We start from the raw sequence: 22294 nt of genomic DNA on the forward strand, positions 1-22294 counted from the left end.
TTAAACCTAATTAAAAAATCTAATGAATTCACATGTATGCTGGGAGCTTCTACAACAAGGCAACGAACCATTTCCCTCATATCTAGAGTCCTAGTCGGAGAAGGAAAGCGGTGATCGGAGCCCCTGCCAGCGGTGCCGAGGCACCCTTCGACTCTCGAACCGCCCGTGCTAACAAGTATCTAGCTCAGCACGATTGTCTGAATGATTCCAACAAGGCCGAGTACGGTGAGGGCGGAATGGTAAGGGTTGCATAAGAAGACAGGTGAGACGGAGCTTACGCGGCAACGAAGGTCGATTCTTGAATACCGGCAAATGACATCGCAGTGCTAAGGGGAGCCAGCTACAGAAACTAAGCACAGCTACAGTCAAGACAGCCTACCGATTCATAAGCTCGGCCGATAGTCCAATCAAGAAGATAGTCTGCAGCGTCAGAGCACTCCACGACGGGAATATTGCCTTATAAAGTGTCTAAATGGTTCACTAAGAAGCTCACAGCCCCACGCTACCAAAAAGCTTCTTCCAAATCACTAATGCAGCTTCTTTCCTTTCACGCGTAGCTCCACCATTTCCCAGAACAGACTTATTCTCAGTTGCGCGCCGGGAGAGGTAAGGCATGACCTTTTAATGATGGGGATGCATCAGAACTCGTGTAAGACTTCTAGGCGCTCAGTCGGCTTACCTCGCCGAGCGCCCCGTATGGCGTGTACTTCAATACGAAGGGTATAGGGCTCCTGGTACGTGCAACGATATGATTGGTCAACGAATTTGCCATACCTGTCCGCAATGATCAATGACCGAATGGAGGGCTTTAGAAATAGTCCGTCCTTACCGTAAAGCTGAGCAAACGTGCATCTTTCCGCAACTTCTCGAGGGATAACAACCGACCGCGGCTCATTCACCCCGCCTTCTTCACGTGCCAATCCGTTCTTGACTAATTCATGAAGAACCAACTCTGAAGATCCCCAATTGTGTGTCCCAAATACAACACCGAGACGGGGCAGCTGCGCGGGTGAAGACCCGATGTCATCGGCGATCGCACGCACGATTACCGAAACACAAGTGTTGTAGCATGCATCCGTCTCTACCTTAGAAGAGTATACAGGGGGATCTAGGTCAGTCGATATGGACATCGTGTGTAACGAGCGGATATGTGACGCTATTTCGTGTGGGTGGTATGCACCACGGACAAGCTTGACTCCTAAAGCGTATCCCCTCTTACGTGAGAGTGCAATCGAATGAGCAAGATGAGCTGGCGTCCTGTCGATGGTAAAGTATTCAGTCCATTGCTAGTTGTCAAGTTCCGTGACTCACCTCCGAAGATAGGCTTGATACGTCATATAAACTAAGGGCTGTGGTCCTCTTTGAGAACTAGAGCCAGAGAACAACCACTTCGTCCAGAAATTCTCAGGAAGTTTGTTGAACTGTTCCATCAGTGCGTGACCAAAGGCATCTATCGCCGGTTGATACCAGCTACGAACGCACATATTAGTTCCGTTGTTCAGGCTGTTGAGAAGCAGACTAACGTATACTCGGCATCAATCACAATCTTAATTCTTCGTTCCTTCGCACGCAAACAGATTCTTCTCAGATTGGCGTACAGTTCTTGTAGATCTCTAACGTCTTCCTCCCTCAAGGGAGACTTCGGGTGGCTACGTGATTGCCTATCTAAGATAGCAAGATCTGATGAGCTTGGAGTTCCGGGGAACGGCACGGAGTCTGGTGGTTCTGGTCGCGTGTTAACGAGGTGCAAGGAGAAGTTGCGAAGCGACTCTGCACGAGGCAGAAGAGCGGTCTATGATGTCCAAAAACAGTGCGTCAGTTACATCCATGTTTCCCTGTCCCAGAAGACTACCTACGAGTTTCACGGCAATCCATGTTCCACGCCCCTCAATCCCTGACTCGTAGGCAAGACGATCTTCAAATTCGCCCACCGTATCGATGCTATGGATAATCTCTTCCACGATACGTTTGTGAACGGGTTGTTCTGAACTAGAGGCATCTTTGTGTGACCGCTGGCTCTTGGGGGTACCGTGACCGGTGCTTCCCGTTGCTACATTCTCGTCGACCTCTACGCTGTACCCCAACAGCATACCCTTGTTTTCGTACCGTAAACCTCGAATGAGTGGCAAGATATCCTGTACTGTCTCTCCGCCCACGTACTATCAAACCGGACACACAAAGATGGAATCGTGGATAAACACACTATCAAAGCATCGAGCGCGGTATATGCACGACGTACCTGAGCGAAGAAAGTCCCGCGCACGATTGTTTCTACGACACGTCCTACCAAAGGAACCCGAAGCAGATGGTCAAGAATCTGTGAGGTATGGTCCACAAGGAAGGGTATCGAAATGAGACTGTATACGACGTATGTGCGTAGCAAGGGAATTAGGTCCGTGGACTGGGCCTGGGCTATGGAGATCGACGTTTCTGGTGATGAGGCAGGGCGAAAGGAAAGTTCGAATGACGGGTCAGGGCACGACTTCGCGTCTGCCCACACACCGATTACAGCTGAGCCGGATATGACACCAGTCAAGAGCAGCGCCCGGCGTTTGCAGATATATTCCCACCGCGATGTCGGCGGTGCGGGTGAGGTCGACAGGAGCCTCCGACTGGTCGATGAGAAATGTTGTCGTAGAACACCAATCCTACGTAGAGAGATAAGCACGCCACATCGTAAAGCATACACCATGAGAGTCTTGAAGAGTATCGGTAAAAACGAGGCAAGCCTGTAAGTAGCGGGGACGAAGGATAAGATCGATAAGAGAAAGATGGCACACGGGCGCACCTTCAAGCTTCAAATATGCCTAACGCAAGTTCCTTCCGACTGTAAGTGGGACCCGAACTTCCGGGAACGAGGCTCGGCAGTGGTGCGTGCATTGCAATTCCGAACCACTGGATGCTTCACGATACGCAAGCAACCCCCACAGTCTCTGACTCGACCCGCCATAGAAATATGACCGGTTCTATCAGGAAGTGTTTTTTTTCTGCAACGCCGTTCACCAACACTCGGGCCATTCATTATGTAATCCGCAGTTTTCCGATTGGTCACTGCCTCAAGGCCTCAAGCACTAAGCAGCGTTGCAGGAGAGTGAGGAGCTTCGAAAGCTAGGTAAGTATCCCCGAGACTCCAACACCGCATTAAGTTCTTCCTGGAGCACTTGAGGCTTGGCTTGACGGTACGTGTCAATTTCTCTGCTCCCACGACGGCCTGTTTTTTTGTCACAACGCTACACACGTCTGTCCAGCTGTGGATTGCTTGGCCTGTTTCGAGTGACCTCGACGAGTTAAGCCTCTGGCGCAATATCTCCCTTCGTTGTAATTCATCGATTGGTTATTCCTGGGACTTCGACAATGACCGTCACCTCTGTAACGCTACATAGCGGAGGTAAGTCGGAGGTGTGCCTCCGACAAGGTCCCGAATCCAGATCTCTCTCGAACCATCGCATCCTCCAGCTTATGGATATCCTTTGGCAGATTGGGATGTGCTGCATCGTTGTCACGGGCTGAAGCCTCTCCTTCAACTTCGGAATATACTCTCCATCTAGGCCGCTGAATTTTGTGTTGGTTTAATGCTTAGCATCAGCTTGGCCTTAAGGTGGTTGACCTCGCTCAGGTATCTCTTTCATCTCCTTCGGATGTGGACTCCCCGGTTCGTTTGTACATGGCATGATTCCTTCAGATGCAACAATCGCGTCCAGTTCTGGCTCTTTTATTAGGCATTGAGAAACACAGATAAGACCTGCACTTCGTGAGTGATTAAGTTTCGTCGTTGGCAGTGTTTCGAATACCAGTTCTGATCGAGCAAGTCACTTTTTCCAACTTTTTCCACGTTCCCGCACGCCGAACTACGTTTATCGATGCCGATGGCCAGGCAAGCACATGCCGATCCATTCGTTTTGATCACGATGTGGAAGTTTGATCAATGCTGTCGGAGGACAGTACTGTGCATGAAAAGTCTGCTGGGATCAAACGCCAAATCAATTGGTACAAGATAAGAACATCAGCCCCTATCCCACTGAGGGAGGTTGATCCAATATAATTACTGGTACCTTCTTCGTCTTCTTCGTCTCCAAGGTACTCGAGCCCCTCTTTTCCGTCGGCGCTGGCACTTCATACGTGCCTCCCTTATACATACGCCGGATAAAACCCTATCATGTCCTCTCTTGTCGCGCACTTACAGGCACCCGGCTTTGACAACCGATGGCAAATCAGTGATGCAACGTGCAGAGACGAAATGACCTTCGCTATGGTAACCAAATGGCTGATTGCAAACCGTTACGTCGGGATTGATCTAACCACAGGTAATGGTGCGATCGCGAAGTTGGTGTGCAGCGGTCGTCTTCTCATAGGGATGGTTTGCCACTAGCGGCCCCGGAGGCATTTTAACGCTCCCACTGCCAGTATGGGATGAACGTTTGAACATATGCGACCAGTAGGGCGATGGTGTTTAATTTGGGATTCCGGCCGGCGGTAAGTTCCAGTCGATGCTTGGGTCAGAAAATGGCTCCATCATTCAATCATGCCTGTGGACGTCTGCACGATCGCTCCAAACGGTTCCTTCGAGATCCACTTCTCTTAAGCGCCTCGACATATTTTTTTGTATGACATTTTTCGTTCCTTTTGTAAGACAGCAACGACAGATGATTTCGATATCGCGTCTTATGCTCTCGAGGCCATAGACAGCAGCGGAACGGTTTGTGCAACCGTACGTAACAGGTGCATCGCATTTTCTGCCATTGTCATCCCGCCAGCCACAAAGTTTGCTCGCAAACAACGTGTGCGTTGGGCAGCCTCCTCGGGGTTCGTGGCCAGGTGGCAGCAAAACGACGTGCATGAGGAAGTCGCCTGAAAAGGTTCTTAGCCCCAATTCCGGAGAGGGGGTCATGGGAATGAAGCTCGCGGGGTAGCAGCGGGAGTTGTTTGGGAGGCAGCGACGGCTTCCATCAATCTTTCCACAGTTGCCTACCCCATCTGAGATTGCCAAAGATGCATGTACTGCGATCAGAGTGGGTAACGAGTGATCATCGAGAATGTGCGGTGTGTGATTTTTTTGGGCGCTCGTTGCGTATAGTTTCATGTTAGCCCCAGCAAGGAATCCATGAAAACATGACAGACCTGCGGTATCGTGTAGTGAGGGTGAACAGTGAAGGGGTATTCGAAATGCCCTTGCTGGGACTCACAGGATGAGATCTGGCTGGGCGGAAGAAGAAGGGAGTGGGACGGGATGTCGTTGTCGATGGTGGAGTAAGTGGTCGGGCTGGACCGGAATGCGGTTGGACACGTGTAAGGAAAGGGTGCCGGCCGTGATAATGACAGGTGTATTCTAAAGCATGGGGTGAGTTGGTTAGACAAGACATTGAAGAAGTGACCCACTGTTTTATAAGCCGCTTCGTAAAACTGGAAAGGAACCGAGCTGGTGCCGCAGTCTCTGTTCGGATCTGTACTAGAGGAAGCGGAACGTCGTCGTTGGTGAAGTCATCCGATAGATGCCGTTCCTGAAGTGAGGGCGATAGGCCGCTTGGAGGCCCCGACCGTGGTGCATTTGAGTCGAACACAAGGCCTGCGGTGTGATCATGCAAGGAGGGGTTACAGAGCTCAGTTCCATCATCGGTCCGACGGAGACACGGCCCGGATCCCCGAACATTGAATTGTTTACGATTTCCCGTGGGTATCTTGACGATTGCCCTATAACATAGGGTGGTAGAATACTTGTGTGCGGGAAGGAAAGTGTGGCGATGTGGTTCGTGATGGCCGGAGGTGCGGTCCTGTATGTCCGAGCACTGATTGGCTACAGGAGGAGCCTCAGTCTGGATGAAGATATTAAGGGAGCTTGTCATGTATGAGACTTACGATAGATGGTGATCCATTTTCGCCGGCAATATACTCCAACGGTAATGCGACCCGCGCACTCTGGTAATGTGGTGAGAGGATGGCAAGATCGATGGGAGGTGGCTGACATCTTGTTCTTCGTCCGAATGGCCAACTGGACTGAAATTGGGTACTGGAAGCAGGGCGAGTGTAGTCGAACGGCTTGGTGACTGCAGTGCCTGCGAGTAATGTGTTAGGGCGCCTGCGGTGGAAGGGGGACAGTTTTCAGACACTGGAAGTGGAAACAGTGCAATAATCGCTAGGACGAACAGTGAGTCAGGAGAATTTGATGGAAGAACGTAATTACATACCCTGTCGGTAATGCGAGACATTGCATTTCCCGCAGATCGATGGTGGAAAGGCCATAGCCAGGTGCCGCAGTAGAAAACCTGTGGCCTTGGACTCTGAGAGTGTTGCGCTATTGATGTGCTCAGCGGTGCCTGATCCGGCAAAGACGGGGTAGGCGTTTTGCTGGGACAGGACGAAAGGAATGGGAGGGAAATATTGGTATGCAGAACAGATGACCAGGACTGATCAATATTTAGGAATGGTGGAAATCGAAGCATGTCTTTGACGGACGATGAGAGTGTTGAGATGGCGACCGGGCAACCGCCCTCTATGGCGAGTCAGGAAATAACAAGACGAATCAACAAAAATTGGCAGGAGTCGGAATGGCCCGTAGCTTCCGACTGCACAGAGGGGATGAAAGCCAGAATTTGAGGGTGCTAACATGAGTAAACTATCTCATGTTAGGAAGAAACTGGTCGTGAATCGAGGGCGGCAGATGGCACGGACCCAGACACAAAGTAGGGAGGGCTTGACATGTGTTTTGGAAGTTTTGGAATAGAGGGCTTGTGAAGTGGACGTAAGGGCCATCTCCCTTGCACCTATGGCAGATATGATACAACTTCAACTGAGATCGACAAATGGGGAGTTGGGATGAGTGGGTTACGTCAATGCACAGGTCAGCGTCAGTTACGGAAAGAAATAAAAGAAAAGAAGAATTTCAAGGGGACCTTCTGCCGTCAGAACGTTACTTATAGTTAGTACTCCGGTGACATCGTACCAAGTACAATAAGGGTTTTTTGGGACGAACAGCAATATTCTTCCAAGCTGCAGGCAGCAACGAAAATCGGTTGACCATCCAGTCTGGTCACCATTAGGGTAAACGTAAGGAATCCAAGCGCTTCGCTCTGCCCTCGGCTGCCGAACCCGCATAGTAAGTATTAGCTTGATTGAATTTTGCATCACGTAATCCGAATCATTTCCGAACATTGAATATGTACGTACATACATATCTATGCATGTTATGACCTCTGTCTGTCCGGATTTGAGGCGCCGTGCTAGGCATATTCCCGCCCCCTCGAGTTGAAGGGTGGCATACTGTGGGTGGATCATGAAGTGATTGGCTTCGTCAGGCGGTGTGAGGATGTCAGCAAAGTATGCCTATGCAGAATCTGGAAGAACCAGTGCACCAGCGTTATGGGGGACAATTCTGTCAGACGTTTTTTCTATGATAATAACACGTTGTGGGGTCTCAAGGTCTCAGGGACGCGGGAAATTCCGTGTGGCTGTTTGAAGGAACGTCTCACGAAATCGGTCCTGAACAAGTAAAATTAAAGGCCGCACTTCTAACCGTCGCAGATGAGGACCCCCTGCTGACCGCAACGTGCCACATGTTTTGCCGCTTTGTAGGTGGCGAATATGGCAAACAAACCACCTGATTTGATGGTTCTAGCCTTGTAGATATGATGCTGACGTGGACATGTGTACTTCCGGAAAGTGTGCCCGCCTGCCACCATTGCGGAACTCTCCGACGTTATTCGTTACATACGTGATCGGTCGCGATCAGCCTCCGCGGAGAGATGCCGCGGTGGCAGTTTCGACACATTCGAGCTGCGGAGTTAATTCCGACTTACTACGTAGTATGTCGTGTTGAGTTAGGTTTTGAAACTCCAGTTATGTATGGAGGACCTAATTAGCTTCACCCATAGACCAATTGACCGAGCGCCGAGGAGAGGGAACCCTGCTTGATAACATTACTCAGTTCCTACTCCCTGAATTCAGGTGAGTAACCTCAATCCTTGGATACATCGGCTACTGGGGGAGAATAGGCGCCACGGTAGCGGGTGGCGTGTCACTGCCCTGCACGCCCTCCCTATTACATCGGATCATTCAAGTAAGGATTTGGGTAGGTGGGAAATACAAGTTGATGAATGATATTACAACGCACAAGATTTACACTGGACATATACTGTAACAATGATGACGCGGGAATCCGGGTGCGTGCGGGAATGGCGACAATGGTACATATGGAAGAAGGGGAATGAATAACATCTGGATGCTAGTAGACGAGTTTTACCAATGGAATGCGCGCGCGAAAAACCAGTGCAATGACGATGTGGGGTGCTTTTTGCGGCCTCGTTTGTTACCTAAGTCGGCAGTACAACCACGAATCGGAAAATTGCTACAACAGTGCACGTGACCAAGAGATGGGCCCTACGTATATTCAAGGAGGGGTGTTATCAACGTCGGTACAATATTCATGAATCGTGCTGTTTCGGACGAGGACAGTGCAGATGCTTTTCCCTGAAATGCCTGAGTATATTTTTTCGTTTGATCTTCTTTCCTACACTTGAAGGACACCAACGGCAGAGCACTTTGATATCTGCTGCCATGCCTATGATGCCGTGGACGGCAGAAAAATGGTCCGCACAGTCATTGTACGTGACAGGCGTACCACACTGTCTTCCATCTTCATTCTGCCAGCCACAGCACACCTGTACGTTCTGATATCGAAGTGGGCGTGCCACGGACCGTCTCACCAGGGTCCGTGATTGGGTCTTGGAAAGGCCTGCACGACGGATGGAGATCGACTTACAAGCACGCGGACTTCCCTCCATTTTCGTCCGGTGGTGAGCTCTAATCCGACCACAAGCCTGGCTTTCATTAAGCTGGTTGAGATTGCGCATATAAATCTCGCCCGACGACGGCAATGGTGGGATTGGAGACGGCGGTACTGATGGTGATGCGTGCAAGTCTACCATCTGGGCGTTCGAGTTGGTTGGCAGCGTGTAAGGAAGAATGTGGGGTAAATGGGTGCACGTGCGATCGAAGGTCACGGAATGGGTTGGTTGGACAACCGGCGAGCGACTCAGTTCGGCTGGTTCGTTAGGACGCAGATAGGGTTGGCTTGTAGACCAAGCTGGGCTTGTCGTCCATTCTAAAGATGTAGGGAAGTTCCCTCTGTCCAGATGATCCGAAAGGTGCCGCCCCTGAAGTGGGAACACGACGGGGTTTGGAGGGGCCGACCATAATGAGACATTTGAACTAGGACTCAAGGTACTATGGTGTCTGCTCCCATAACGGTCAGCCCAACCACAGCGGGGCAGAGAATACCCATGAGCTGGGGAGGCAGAGCCTACCGTAGGTCGAGTGGTGGTATGATGAACGAATGATGGCTCGCCAAATGTTGAAACGTTCCTGTTGTCCTGCGGGTACCCTAATGGGTATTGGTTTCCCACCGTATGAGGCAACATAGTACCGGTGTTCGGTGATGAAAGTGCAATACATGGGTACGTGATGTGATCAGAAGCGCGACCCTGCGCGACCCCGTTGTAGTGAGGTGTTAAAGTGTTTAGGGGTGGATCAGGGTAGTAACTCCGGAAAGGAAGGCTGGCTTGGGTAATCGGAACAGGGACGCCATGGAGTAGCTGAACTCGTTGACCGTTGATCTGCGTTATAGCATGAGCCTCGCTATAGCGGTACCGAGGTTGGCTTACGATGGAAGGCCTCCTATCGTCCTCAGGGTGGACTGTCAAGGATGTTGAAACGGGGTAGCTCGCATGCGTAAATCGACTACTCTGGGCCCCAGGATCCTGTGGTACTGGAATTGGGACCTGATCGAGCGACGTGAAACCTTCAATGAAGACCCTTACACAACTTGACATAGATGAAGCTTACGATGGATAATGCTCCGCTTTCAGCGACATTGCTCGAGGGTAATTCGACTGGCGTAGTCTGGGGGAAGGAGGATGAGAAGATGACCAAATCGACAGAAAACGGCTCACACCCAGCAGATAGCCGCCCGCGGGGGCTGAGAAGTCGTTCCTAGAGATGTCAATGAAGATGAGCCATCAGAACTCGTCGGCGGTGGGATGACGCTTACGCTGATGATGGTTCGATGCATTCCGGCACATGATCGAGGTGACAATCCTGTTGGAGACGTAGGTACTGAGGGACTCGTGATGTCGAGCCGTTCGACGTTACGTGCGAGGGGGTTGACAACGAGGAAGAGGAAATAATGTAGTGCATGATCGTTCGCACACACAAAGAACGATAGATTGGGCACAACGAAACGTAGGAAGGGGGAAAGTAACAATGGCGAAACAGCAATCGTTAGCCGAAGTTCTGAGATGATCAAGTTGCAGACTGCATGGGTTAAATATGACCCGCGATGCGACGGTCGATCAGGTAAACATTGTCGGAAGCCAAGATTGGCAAGTTAACCCGGGAAACGATCCGTGTTGCCTTGCGGACGACACGAGGTCAGAAAAGGCAGAGCTAGCATACAGGTTTACCCGGAAATGGATTCGAGCAGGGCGTAAATGAAGGTGGGAAGGGAGGGAGAAGGATGTATATCTGACATGTTTTCGAACATTCCATAGCATTGGTGTAGAGCGAGGGAATCGCCCAATGCCTTTTGTCCACAGGTTGTGCTTGGGAAAGTAATGATGATGGTTGGGCGCTGAGAAGTCAAGGTCACCGACACCTTTTGCAACAAGTTCCTAGCCGTGCCTCCGCTATCTCAATCCTGAGAAAGCGGTGTCTTCGAGGTAGGCATTACAGGTTTGACATGGGGAGAATAGTACTAAAATGACAGCGGTCGACATGCCGTCGTGTCGTACTTTGGAGTGAGGCAGCGAAGGAAATTCACTTACATATCTTAGGTTCTAAGCGCATCCACCCAGAAACGACGATGCGTACCGGTCGATAAAAACAGCACGCAGAGTGAAATTCATCACCTTAGAGGTCCTTGAACGGGCCTGAGACTCTTCACTGACTTGCAGGGAGTGACGTCCACAGTGGCCCACCACCAGCCCGCAGCCATGCTACACTGCATCCGCTGTGCGACGCTCAGATCGACACCTTAAAGATCAGATGGGGGACAAACGCACCAGGAAAATGGCTCGTCTTCATCTCGATCGCGTACATCCGAATTCGGAGTTTAAATGTTTCAACCCAGTGGTGTGGAACAAGCTTATCGGAGATGTAACGTACTGTTGGTTGGCAACGAGAGTAAGTGATCAAGACGCTTCAAGCGGGCTCACGGCCCCGAAATTCCGAGCCGGCGCCGACCGCATGCGCAGTGCCGGACGTCGGTGCTCAGGCTCAGTCAGTCACACCTTGTCACATTCTAGCCGCCACCTACATTACCATCATATCAGACGATGAAATGAGCATAATGAGTTGACAACAACACGAGGTGAAGGAGCTCAGCAACTGCTTCGCGCCAGGGGCCTTCTGGCCCCACAACGCATGCTCTTTCGACGACTAGGCAGTTTTTGAAAAAAAATCTTTGTTGACTATAGCGGATCGCTTCCGGCACCGTAGCATCAAACAAACTGAATAATATTCTACTCGGGGGCTGTCGCGGGCGATGAAAGAGTTGAATGTGTTCCCATAGAAACCCAAACAAAACTACGGTGCCAACGGGAAGTAGTGTTTGGATGCCAGAAGGACCAAGTGTAGGTGCAGACTGGGGCGGAGGACTAATCATGCTCGAGATTCACATTGTCGTTTAATCGACGAGGAATCCCACAGCATCACAGTACTCGACAACAGGAATGTTGCTAGCTCGTCGTATGGCGTGTGCTTCATTGCAAACGTATAGCGCTTGTGGCACGGACCATAAGATGACTTGTCAACGAAACTTGTATACCTGTAGGCAGTGATCAATAGGCGCGTAGAACGCTTCAGCAGGTGTTTGCCATAAAGCTGGGCAAGTGTGCATCTTTCCGCAACTTCTTGCGGAACAACGACCGTCTGCGGCTCACTTACCCCACCTTCTTCATGCGCCAATCTGTTCTTGGCTAGTTCCTGAAGAACAGACTCTGAAGATCCCCAACCATGTCCCAAACAAAACACCAACACGAGGCAGCTGTGCCGGGGATGGCCCGATGTTATCAGCGATGACCCACGCGATAGCCGGAGCACGCATGTTGTAGCATGTACCCGTCTCCACCTTAGAAGAGCGTGCAGGGGAGTCTGGGTCAGTTGATGTGGACATCGTGTGTAACGAGCCATTGTGTGACGATATCTCGTGTGGATGATATGCACCGTGGACAAATCTGACACCTAGAGCGCATCCCTTCTTATGTGAGAGTGCAATCGGATGGGAAAGGAGGGTTGTGGTTCTGTCGATGGTAAGGTATCCAGTCCATTGCTAGTCATCTAGTTCGGTGACTCACCTCCGGAGATAGGCTTGATGCGTCACATAAACCAAGGCATATGGTTCTCTTTTAGACCCGCGGGAACTAGAGCCAGAGAACAACCACTTCGTCCAGACATTCTCAGAAAGTTTGTTGAACTGTTTCATCAGTGCGTGACCAAAGGCATCTATCGCCGGCTGATACCAGCTGAACTAGATATGATACCAGTCACAAGCAGCGTTCATCGATTGTGTACGTATTCCTATCGTGATGTCGGTGGTGCAGGTGAGGTAGACAAGAGCCTACAGCCAGTCGATGACAAGTGTTGTCGTTGAATGCCAACCCCACATAGAGGGAGACACGCGCAACGTTGTAAACGCACAGCATGAAAATCCTGAAAGTATCGGTATAAGCGAGGCAAGCAAGTTCATCTGTTAGTGGTGGGTATGGGGGAATGACTCAGACATGCGAGCGTACCTTCAAAGATGTTGGGATTCGACCTTCCGGAAACAAGGCTCAGCTTAGCAGTGGCGCGTGCATAGCAGTCCAAAGCGCTGCGTACTTCACTGGATACGCAAGCAATTTTCACGGTCTCTAACTCGACCCACTATAAAAATGACTCTCAGGAAGTCTTTCACATAACGATACATGTGTACGTAGGCTGCTTTCAAAGGTTTCACCCAGGTACTCACTTTCCACTGCCCACTATACACATGTCCATTCAGTTGTGGATCGCATGTTCTGTCTCACGTGAATTCGACTAATCAAGAACGTGTCCCGTTCGTTTTATCTCATTTACCAGTTATTCTCGGGATTTGGAAAGTGACCGTCGCCGCGGTGCAGCACACGCAAATCTGAGATGTGCCTTTGGACGAGGTCTCGATTCTCGGATCATTGAATCTTTCAGCTTGTGTATATCCCCCAATAAGCTGGGATGAGTTATATCGTGGGTCATATGCTGATCCGTATCTTCATCCTCTTTTCGGTCGGCAGCCAACGATGATGGTGGCCACCGGCGGAAGCCTCTTCTTCAAATTTGAAGTACACTCTCTATACAAGTCGCTGAATTTCGCGTTGGTTCGATGCTTAGCGCCCACTCGACCTTGCTCAGGTATCTCCTTTTATCTCTTTCGGACACAGGTGGTTGACCCTCCTCTGATCGTTTGTGCATGGCATGATCCCCTCGGATGTAACGTTCCGGATCTTCTGTTGTGCACCGAGAAGCTCGGATAAGACCTGGGCTTTGTGTGATTAAATCCCGTCTCCTGATTTCTGCGTCATTAGCAGCGTCACGAACACCAGTTCCAATTCAGTATGTCACTTTTCTCAACTTCACCTTCCCGCCCGACCTACTAAGCTGGGAATGTTATCGCTTGTTAACGCCGATGGCCAAGCACGTATCGATCTGTTCGATTCATCATGATGTAGAAGTTTGATCAATGTTGTCGGATGATACTCTCCATTCTCTACTAATACTACACAATACTCCATATGACAAGTCCGTTGGGATCAAACGCCAAATCAATTGGTACAAGATACAAAACATCAACTGATATATGACGTCCATGTGAGACTTTACTACCCCTATCTAACTGAGGGAAATTCACCGAATATGATCACTGGCAGGTTCTCCTTCGTCTTCTTCCTTTCCAAGGTGCGGGAGCCTTTCTTTTCTCTGGGCGCTGGTACTTCATATGGGCTTCCCTTACATGTCGGATGAAACCTTTTCGTTTCACCTCTTTCCGCGCACTTGCAGGACACCAACGGCACCCGACTTTGACAACCGATGGCAATTTCGTGATACCGTGTGCAGTGGCAAAATGGCCTTCGCAATGGTAATCAATTGGTTTATTGCAAACCATTCCATCGGGATTAATCCAACCGCAGGCAGTGGTATGATCACGAAGTTGATGCACATTGGTCATCTTCTCCGTCGCTAGAGCTGGAACCGGAGGTTTCGCAGAGCTCTCGCCGCAAGCGTCGTATAAGCCTTCGAACTTATGCGGCTCGGAGGGCGGTAGAGTTACACCTGAGATTGAGGGCGGCGGTAAGTTCGAGTCAATGCTTGGGTCAAAAACTGGATCCATTCCTCGACAGTCATCTATGCCGCCGGAGGTCATGCCTGTGACGGAATTGTAGAAGAAGTGTGCTGCCGTCGTATTCATGGTGGCCTCTGCACAGAAACTGCGAAGAATCGAAAGATCCTTGGATCGTTGGATATTCCCATTACCCGCAACCGGATTTGATGACGACGACCACGATAACTCTGAGTCAATCGTCTGTCCTGAGGCGCAATCGCTCCAGCTTGTTCCCTCGTGACTCTCCACCTGGCCATTAAATTGGAATAAAGCACGACCACGAAGGGGGAGAGTGGACAACAGACCAATCGCAGGTCCAGCAGAGGCATGGTGAACGAATGGCAGCTCGCCAAACGTTTGAACGCCTCGTGAGTATCCTAACGAGCGTCTCCTCGTATGGTGTGACGATAGACTAGTGACAGGAGGTGATGAAAACAAAATATTAGGGTATGCGACTTGATTAGGGGCACTGTAGCACGTGGCCCAGTAGTCATGAGGTGGTGTATGAATAAGAGGATGGCAGTTGCTCCTAGCAGGAACGTCGTCCGCCGTACCTGCCCAGGTGGTCATGGGCCGTTTGCGAGTGGACGCGGCAGAGGGGCAACTATTCCCACTCCTGAATTAGAGAATGGAGGTGAGTCACCAGCACTCGATATAGGAATGATACTGACATGGTCCATTCAGGTTTGTTGTCGTCGGGGGGGCCCAAACTGGGTGCCACACCATGCCCCGCATGCTCTGACTCGGCATCCTGTGATGAATCCACCTTCGGAGAGTGTAGCGGTGCCGACGTGCTCGACACTTGGAGTAAGTCTGGTACAAACGAGACCTTGGGTCGTTTATTTCGCGTAACTTTTTCGCTGCAGGAGACGGCGGCGGAAGATCGGAAATGGCTTACACTTGAAGGGGAGAACGAGCGACAGCACGAAGGATGGAGTCCACACTTTGAACCTTTTTAAGGCTGTGCGGGGGAAAGCAAGAAGGAAGACAGTGTGTCCACGTCTCATGAAGCCATGAATTGTCTGAGCTTCAGGGGAACAATTGGTATGCAAAGCATAGCTGAGGCATAGCTTTCGGAGCAGAAGGCCGGATCCAATGATTGGACGACATAATAGAATCCCGCATTAGGGCTAAAACAGCAATTGCGCTTTTGCTCTCCACAATCCTGTGGGCAGGGAATAGTCTACGTGGCTAAGGTTATTCCATTACTTACCTAGAGGGCCCAGCTGGTACCTCTTTAGGGGAACTGCTGATTACTCGGGAGACCCCGCGACCGTTGGATCGGGCCGGTTTACATGAATGCTTATCATTAATATTAATGCTGCTCGCCCTTTGCGGATAAATCGTGGTGAGTAAACGCTCCAGATCGCACGTCTCGCGTCGGCGGATTGGGAGGGCCCGTCCAGTTTATAGCAGGTGTCCAGTAATGAACTATCCGTTGAATGGCTCACGGACACACAAACGATCGCGCTGCGTTGTAGTAAATACAGGCTCACGGCAGTGACTTTTAACGGCGACCTTCGGAGCCGGGTGCAGAGTTTCCGAAGGCACAATGAGAACTTGTCTGCGATGAGGCATGGCTTGCGGTGCGAACAGCATGTTTTTTTTGCCTAGGAAATCTGACATGCTTCGGAGCCAATCGCATTACGTAGTGCGGACGACCCTTGAATTCACATGAGTACCCCTATCAGTGTTGTGAGTGCATCAATATAAATGATAGTAGGCAGGTCGCCTTGGCAGGCCCCGCAAAATTCGAGAAGATAGACATGGCGAAGCAGAGATTATTCGATTCTAAATTAAGTAAATGAAACCAAGCGGTGACGGGATACATTACCCATCTGGTCTCGGAGCATCCCGCTGTCACATAATCGAGGCCACGGGCGAAACTAGAGGGAGATTTGTGCACTACTCTGCCGCCACACAAGATCATCAAGAAGTCCAGCCACGCTGCGGGAGCATTTTAACCGACCAGCCCAGTTGGCGGCAATGCAAACCTTGCTTTCCTGTCGGGGGATGCGGCTCTCTGAGACACAGCAGCAGATGGAATTGACGATACGTGAAGTGTGCGTAATTCACAGCGACCTGTTTATCGATCCAATACCATGCAATGGTCCAACAGAAGATTAATGGCCAACCACCATTCACAAAACCATACCGTCCTGTAATAGAGTCTTAATGTTAGGTTTCACAGAAGGAGGTTTTAATGAGTCTGTACATACACACAGAGTTTTGACGAAAACCAGGATCCCAGATTGCAACAAATTTGAGAAATGTTTCTAGTAAAACTTCCCGGGATCTATTTGATGTAAAGCAGTGGTTTGTCAAGTAGACCATGATACGCAATTACTGCACTTGGCATCACCGGTCTAATCTGATTTAGGTATGGAAGTTGATGGTACAGCAACCCCATGCCGTATGGTGTCCTCACTGTCTTTCTCCCAGGGTTTGTATGGTCAGGCGTGAAAAAGGTCCGGAATTTATGAAGTTCGGTGAGTGATATAACCATATAATGGTGACCCAATGATATTATGTCTGCTGTGTAGTGTGCCAACGTACACAACACTTCAAAGATATTTGATCCGAATCTTTGCGGAGTAGGACCGCAGCAACTGGTCATGCAGCATTCAAAACTGAGAAAATAAATCTGTCAAACATTCGGTCCTAGCCGAGGAATAGGATAAGGATAGCGTGCACAGAAAGAGAAGATTCCGAGGGGAGACGTGAGGTGCCCGAAGTAGTCGCCATCGTTATGATGTGGAAAAACGGCGACACTTGTGCATTTTAGTATCCGGCCTCCTTGGAAACTTCTTTTGGAGGGTTGAGCTCACAAAGCAATTGTGAGGTGACGGTGTCAATTGCAATCCCATAACCCTCAGCTGTCCAGCTCATTGGGGCCACTGTGCTGTAAGCATATGCTTACCTTACCACTTACCACTTGCCACTCATGCACCATTCATGCTATTGCTTCACATCGTCACATCTCCTATTCCCTTGATTGCACCCTTGTCTGGGCATGTGGATCCCTCCTGCTGTGTTGTGCTGTTTGGACCCTGGGGGTATATATACTGGTGCTGCATGTATGTGCAGGTCATCTCTTCTTTTTCCCTCTTTCCTCTCACTTGCTCTGTTGAGCATCTTGTATTAGGCATATATACTTGATTGTCTAATCCCCACATGCCTGTCCATGTTCTGTCATTGTTGTGCAGCTGTTCTGAGTGTACTCACCCCACAGTGGTGAGTTCCACTTTTTTTGAGCATGCCATAGTGCATGTTGATGCCTGCTAGAGGTGCCAAACTGCCATCCCATTGTGTTCCCTCCATCCCCATACCCTTGACTACCTGTAGTCGAGGGAATAACCCTCCACCTGTGACATTGTTGTCATTGCTGTTATCTTCATCTTTGTCTTTGCTGTCTCCATCACATGCTGCCTCTACTCCCCTGCCATCTACACCACTGCTCATGGCCCCACCCAGCATTGCTCTGTCTCTTCCTATCTCCCCTTCACACATCCCATTACCAGCATCCCTTCCACTGTCTCCAACTTCCACAGATAGCTTGTCATTGTCTGACAGCTTCACAGTGGTTCTCCCTGTCTTCATGATGTCCTCAACACAGTCTCAGGTAGCATGATGTGAAAATACCACTCCTGGAAAACCCCTCCCTTCTTGACAGCAGGTGACATTACCCTGGAAGGGTTGTGAAGCTGGGAACTAGGTTGTGAGAATTACTTTTGGCTGAAAAGTGTAGCAGAGGATGTTCAGGTTGCCAAAGTTGTGGGTCACCTTCTGGATCCTCATGTGCAGGACTGGATTAGCAACAATGGCAGTTGACTGACTGCCCTCTCACATAGTGTAGTCACACATTAGTCACAACACATGGGCAGCCTGTGCACCAAAACACCAACACTTATATAGACCCTGAGATAGGGCCTGCCTAAATAGATTAGCCAGTACACATGGACAGGCCTGAGGGACTAAAGTGAGAGCAACATATGTATGGGCCTGTAAGTGCATTACCACAACATATGGGAGGGCTCATGGTGGGTAAGGATGTTGAAACATTTAGATGGGCCTGTGACCAATTAAGAATACTGAGCTGCTGTAAGACATGGATAGGCCCATCCTGGTAGGTTACACCCCTGTCACAACATCAAGGCAGGCCCACCTATCATAACATGGAGAGGGTCACAACATAAGGACAGGTCCAGGAGGAATATCATTTATGCTGTCGCAACATATAAATGGGCCTGTTCATAATAAGCCATACCCCTGTCACAACATAAAGATGGGCCTGTCAATAGTAAGATGTACTGCTGTTGAAACATAAAGATGGGCCTGTCACTAATATCATTTAATAGAGTCACAACAGAAGGTTGGGCCCTTCAGTAGTATTATTTATATTGTCACAACATATGGGCAGGCCTGGCCACAGTAAGATGTACCCTGTCAAAACATAAAGATGGGCCCATCACTAGTCTCATTGAATAGAGTCACAACATATGGATGGGCCCTTCAGTAATATTATTTATATTGTTGCAACATATGGACAGGCCCTTCAGTAGTATTATTTATATTGTCACAGCATATGGGCAGGCCTGGCCCCAGTAAGATGTACCCTGTTGAAACATAAAGATGGGCCTGTCACTAATGGATGTGGTATCCCTGGCACCCACTGAACAGTGGCTTTCAATGGACACCATGCTGGCATGAATCAGAGATGATTTGAGTGACCCAAATCTTGCAAGCTGCACCCTGGATGTATTTGGCATTAATCAGAGTATTTCCAGCCATCCACCAATCTGTATTGAGTGGATGTGGTATCCACAGCACCCACTGAACAGCGGCTTTCCATGGACACCATGCTGGCATGAATTGGAGATGATTTCAGTGACCCAGATCTCACAAGCTGCACTCTGGATGTATTTGGCATTAATCAGACTATTGCCAGCCATCCACCCATCCACATTGATTGGATGTGGCATCCCCAGCACCCCCTCAATAGTGGCTTGCCATGGACACCATTCTTGCATGAATGGGAGCTGATTTGAGTGACCCAGACCTCACAAGCTGCACCCTTGGTGTATTTGGCATTAATCAGACTATTGCCAGCCATCCACCCATCTGTATTGAGTGGATGCGGCATCCCTGGCACCCACTCAACAGTGGCTTTCCATGGACACCATTCTGGCATGAATCAGAGCTGATTTGAGTGACCTAGACCTCACAAGCTGCACCTGGGATGTATGTCCAGGGTGTGCAATTTCATGTTTTTGATATGTTTTGAAAGTCTCCACAATTTTTTGCACCTTTTCCCATGCTCTCTGGAGGATTGTTTCAGTTCCCCAGTGCTCTCCCCTGAAGAGATGAGCTTGGGAATGTTGTGGTGACTGCCAATCAGTAGTACAGTGCTGCCTAGATAGTCAGAATAGCAGTAAACAGCCTAGAACATGATGAAACCCCTAAATACCAGCAGGAAGAGATCATGGCACAACACCTCAAGGTGTCTGCCCCACATAATGAGCTGTTAATATGTGGTAGGTACAGAACTGTCCTAAAAGCTAGTTCATTTTTCAGAAATGTGAACACTTTTTTTGTTTGAGCCCCTAAGATAGTTTCCAGTTTTTCTGAGCCTTTCAGACACTTCATCGATGATCAAATTACATGCAAATACACTTGTTATTCCCACTATGCCAAGTCAGATTACATTACCAGTGCCAAAAAGCCCAGAGAAATATCTTCAGGGTGTAACACAGGGAGGAGGCAATTGTGCCACTACACACCATCCCAGCCTATCAACTTGTGACATGTTGTAGGGACACATGGCCCCTTCAAGGGGACACAATAAATAGATAGACATAACCAATATATCAAAAATGCAATTGCTTTTTCTGGTTTTTCCCCAATCAGACATTGCAATTATTTAGGCCCATTAGGATGGGCAGAAAAGCATTCATTTATGGTCTAATGGACTTATAGTACATGTAACTATCTTATACAATGCCTACAGTGAAGGGACAGAGCCTGGAAAGAAAGGGGAGGCTGGGGACAATGAGGGCAGTGTGTGGGAATGTTGAATATCAGGCACATGCCAAATGAGGACATGTTTCTGGGAGTAGTGGCTGCGCTTTTTTATGCTTATGTAATGACATAAAATTCAGAGGAGTGATGAAAATACACTATGGGGATTTGTGGGGAGAAACTCCAAAGGGCAGGAGGGGGGGTGGGCAGATCTGATCTGGGTCATGGAAGTCAGCTCCAATTCATGTCAGAATGGTGTCCATGGAAAGCTGATATTGAGTGGATGCTGGGGATACTGCATCAGCTCAATATGAATGGGTGGATGGCTGGCAATACCCTGATTAGTGGGACTTGCATCCAGGGTACAGCTTGTGAGATCTGGATGACTCAAATCAGGTCTGATTCATGCTGGAATGGTATCCATGGAAAGCTGCTGTTCAGTAGGTGCTGGGGATACTGCATCCACTGAATGCAGATGGGCAGATGGCTGGCAATAGTCTGATTAATACCAAATACATCCAGGGTGCAGCATGCAAGATCTGGGTTGCTCAAATCAGCTCTGATTCATGCCAGAATGGTGTCCATGGAAAGCCGCTGTTGAGTGGATGCTGGGGATACCTCATCCACTCAATACAGATGGGCAGAAGGCTGGCAATAGTCTGATTAATGGGACATACATCCCAGGTGCAGCTTGTGAGGTCTGGGTCACTCAAATTAGCTCTGATTCATGCCAGAATGGTGTCCATGGAAAGCCACTGTTGAGCAGGTGCCAAGGATACCTCATCTGCTCAATACAGATGGGCAGAAGGCTGGCAATAGTCTAATTAATGGGACACACATCCTGGGTGCAGCTTGTGAGGTCTGGGTCACTCAAATCAGCTCTGATTCATGCCAGAATGGTGTCCATGGAAAGCCACTGTTGAGTGGGTGCCAGGGATGCCACATCCACTCAATACAGATGGGCGGATGGCTGGCAATAGTCTGATTAATGCCAAATACACCAAGGGTGCAGCTTGTGAGGTCTGGGTCACTCAAATCAGCTCCCATTCATGCCAGAATGGTGTCCATGGCAAGCCACTATTGAGGGGGTGTGTCAAGTCTGGGCCTACTCCAACCAACTCCAATGCTGGATGAGGTCCAGGGAGAGGTTTGGAAGCAAGTCCAATGGAAAGAGCAGAACTCTGACTGGTGGAGTGTTGGCAGGAATGAAATCCGCTGAGGTAAGGGCAGAGTGAAGTGAGGGCATTGGGTTTAGCTCATGCACTACCCCCTTGCATGATCTCGGCCCTTGTATTTCAGAGGGGGAGTACAGACAGACAGTCAGAGGTAACTCTGACAGGCAGAAGATGGAGACAGAGGGAGTAGGAACTAAGTTGATATTCATACTGAAGAACAGCAGAGTACAGTACATGCTTTTATACTACTATGGGGGTACAGTAATTGGAATCAGCACTGACATACGGAGACTCATAAAATTTCAAGTAAAACTTCCTAGATGATGAATGAAGGGTAGACAGAGGACATACAAACAGGTAACATAGAACATCCAGAAAAGGAAACAGTCCAGGTGCTGGGCCATATGGTGCATGCACTGTGGAGTACCTGACTATGAGCTGTCAGGGAGGAGTCCAAAGGTAGTCACATGACTCCTCAGAGAATGGTCCATTTGGTCCAGTAGGAGAGCAGTACAAGTCTGACAGCAGTTGGAGCAGAGATGGTTTGTAACTGACAGAAGTTGGGTGGAGTTGGTGTGGAGTGAGTGAACAACCAGGGGAAGAGGGTGTGGAGTGAGTAAGGACCTAGAGTGAATGCATGGTTATGACAGTGCCCCCCCCTTAGGGCCTGAACCCCTGAAGGCCACATGTACAGGACAGGATCAACACAAGTTGATCATTT

The 22294-nt window shown here is 49.5% G+C and overlaps 8 protein-coding genes across 8 annotated transcripts; 1 reads left to right on the top strand and 7 right to left on the bottom strand.

The window, feature by feature from the left end:
- Positions 1-172: 172 nt before the first annotated feature.
- Positions 173-2894, bottom strand: F5J12DRAFT_840610 (FAD-linked oxidoreductase-like protein). The gene is made up of 8 exons (XM_051746108.1): positions 2240-2894; positions 1857-2159; positions 1524-1792; positions 1312-1470; positions 830-1257; positions 680-774; positions 279-618; positions 173-197 (listed from the first exon to the last, which is right to left on the bottom strand). Exons 1-7 carry the CDS (start codon positions 2690-2692, stop codon positions 490-492), a joined length of 1836 nt encoding a protein of 611 aa, XP_051598800.1. The 5' UTR covers positions 2693-2894; the 3' UTR covers positions 173-197; positions 279-489.
- Positions 2895-4205: 1311 nt separating this feature from the next.
- Positions 4206-5326, bottom strand: F5J12DRAFT_209809 (uncharacterized protein). The gene has a single exon (XM_051738434.1). The coding sequence runs from the start codon at positions 5078-5080 to the stop codon at positions 4517-4519; it is 564 nt and encodes a 187-aa protein (XP_051598801.1). The 5' UTR covers positions 5081-5326; the 3' UTR covers positions 4206-4516.
- F5J12DRAFT_209711 (uncharacterized protein) lies at positions 5170-6321 on the bottom strand. Its single transcript, XM_051738433.1, has 4 exons — positions 6183-6321; positions 5854-6130; positions 5377-5783; positions 5170-5326 (listed from the first exon to the last, which is right to left on the bottom strand). The coding sequence occupies exons 1-3, from the start codon at positions 6235-6237 to the stop codon at positions 5447-5449; spliced, it is 669 nt and encodes a 222-aa protein (XP_051598802.1). The 5' UTR covers positions 6238-6321; the 3' UTR covers positions 5170-5326; positions 5377-5446.
- A 2746-nt stretch (positions 6322-9067) lies between these two features.
- F5J12DRAFT_209880 (uncharacterized protein) lies at positions 9068-10205 on the bottom strand. Its single transcript, XM_051738435.1, has 5 exons — positions 10040-10205; positions 9944-9981; positions 9835-9891; positions 9297-9770; positions 9068-9225 (listed from the first exon to the last, which is right to left on the bottom strand). The coding sequence occupies exons 1-5, from the start codon at positions 10068-10070 to the stop codon at positions 9217-9219; spliced, it is 609 nt and encodes a 202-aa protein (XP_051598803.1). The 5' UTR covers positions 10071-10205; the 3' UTR covers positions 9068-9216.
- A 1441-nt stretch (positions 10206-11646) lies between these two features.
- On the bottom strand, positions 11647-12499 carry F5J12DRAFT_722890 (uncharacterized protein; the record flags this gene model as incomplete). The annotated part of the gene is made up of 3 exons (XM_051741407.1): positions 11647-11963; positions 12019-12287; positions 12342-12499. Coding segments are annotated over 3 exons (744 nt in total), but the record flags the coding sequence as incomplete, so codon positions are not given.
- Positions 12500-13918: 1419 nt separating this feature from the next.
- Positions 13919-16006, bottom strand: F5J12DRAFT_783831 (uncharacterized protein; the record flags this gene model as incomplete). The annotated part of the gene is made up of 6 exons (XM_051742923.1): positions 13919-14996; positions 15052-15240; positions 15279-15341; positions 15594-15710; positions 15832-15850; positions 15877-16006. 6 exons carry the CDS (start codon positions 16004-16006, stop codon positions 13919-13921), a joined length of 1596 nt encoding a protein of 531 aa, XP_051598805.1.
- A 1139-nt stretch (positions 16007-17145) lies between these two features.
- F5J12DRAFT_947559 (uncharacterized protein) lies at positions 17146-17980 on the bottom strand (the record flags this gene model as incomplete). Its single annotated transcript, XM_051749762.1, is given in 2 exon segments — positions 17146-17586; positions 17606-17980. 2 exon segments carry the CDS (start codon positions 17978-17980, stop codon positions 17347-17349), a joined length of 615 nt encoding a protein of 204 aa, XP_051598806.1. The 3' UTR covers positions 17146-17346.
- A 2578-nt stretch (positions 17981-20558) lies between these two features.
- F5J12DRAFT_783833 (uncharacterized protein) lies at positions 20559-21061 on the top strand (the record flags this gene model as incomplete). The annotated part of the gene is made up of 2 exons (XM_051742924.1): positions 20559-20838; positions 20874-21061. The coding sequence occupies 2 exons, from the start codon at positions 20559-20561 to the stop codon at positions 21059-21061; spliced, it is 468 nt and encodes a 155-aa protein (XP_051598807.1).
- Positions 21062-22294: the final 1233 nt, after the last annotated feature.

Source organism: Pisolithus orientalis (genome assembly GCF_024613125.1).
Source record: "Pisolithus orientalis strain OTSU chromosome Unknown F5J12scaffold_20, whole genome shotgun sequence".
NCBI classification, from domain to species: Eukaryota; Fungi; Basidiomycota; class Agaricomycetes; order Boletales; family Pisolithaceae; genus Pisolithus; species Pisolithus orientalis.

Excerpts from the sequence above, each read along its gene's own strand:
- F5J12DRAFT_209711 (XM_051738433.1), bottom strand. The coding sequence starts at position 6,237 with ATGGCCTTTCCACCATCGATCTGCGGGAAATGCAATGTCTCGCATTAC. Across the intron at positions 6,131-6,182 it reads TGTCTCGCATTACCGACAGG|CGATTATTGCACTGTTTCCA; the intron begins GTATGTAATTAC and ends TGTTCGTCCTAG. Across the intron at positions 5,784-5,853 it reads AAAATGGATCACCATCTATC|TGCTCGGACATACAGGACCG; the intron begins GTAAGTCTCATA and ends GTAGCCAATCAG.
- F5J12DRAFT_209809 (XM_051738434.1), bottom strand. The coding sequence starts at position 5,080 with ATGAAACTATACGCAACGAGCGCCCAAAAAAATCACACACCGCACATT.
- F5J12DRAFT_209880 (XM_051738435.1), bottom strand. The coding sequence starts at position 10,070 with ATGTGCCGGAATGCATCGAACCATCATCAGC. Across the intron at positions 9,982-10,039 it reads TGCATCGAACCATCATCAGC|GAACGACTTCTCAGCCCCCG; the intron begins GTAAGCGTCATC and ends TGACATCTCTAG. Across the intron at positions 9,892-9,943 it reads CGCGGGCGGCTATCTGCTGG|ACTACGCCAGTCGAATTACC; the intron begins GTGTGAGCCGTT and ends TCCTTCCCCCAG.
- F5J12DRAFT_840610 (XM_051746108.1), bottom strand. The coding sequence starts at position 2,692 with ATGGTGTATGCTTTACGATGTGGCGTGCTTATCTCTCTACGTAGGATT. Across the intron at positions 2,160-2,239 it reads GCGGGACTTTCTTCGCTCAG|TACGTGGGCGGAGAGACAGT; the intron begins GTACGTCGTGCA and ends CCGGTTTGATAG. Across the intron at positions 1,471-1,523 it reads GTGATTGATGCCGAGTATAC|CTGGTATCAACCGGCGATAG; the intron begins GTTAGTCTGCTT and ends GTGCGTTCGTAG.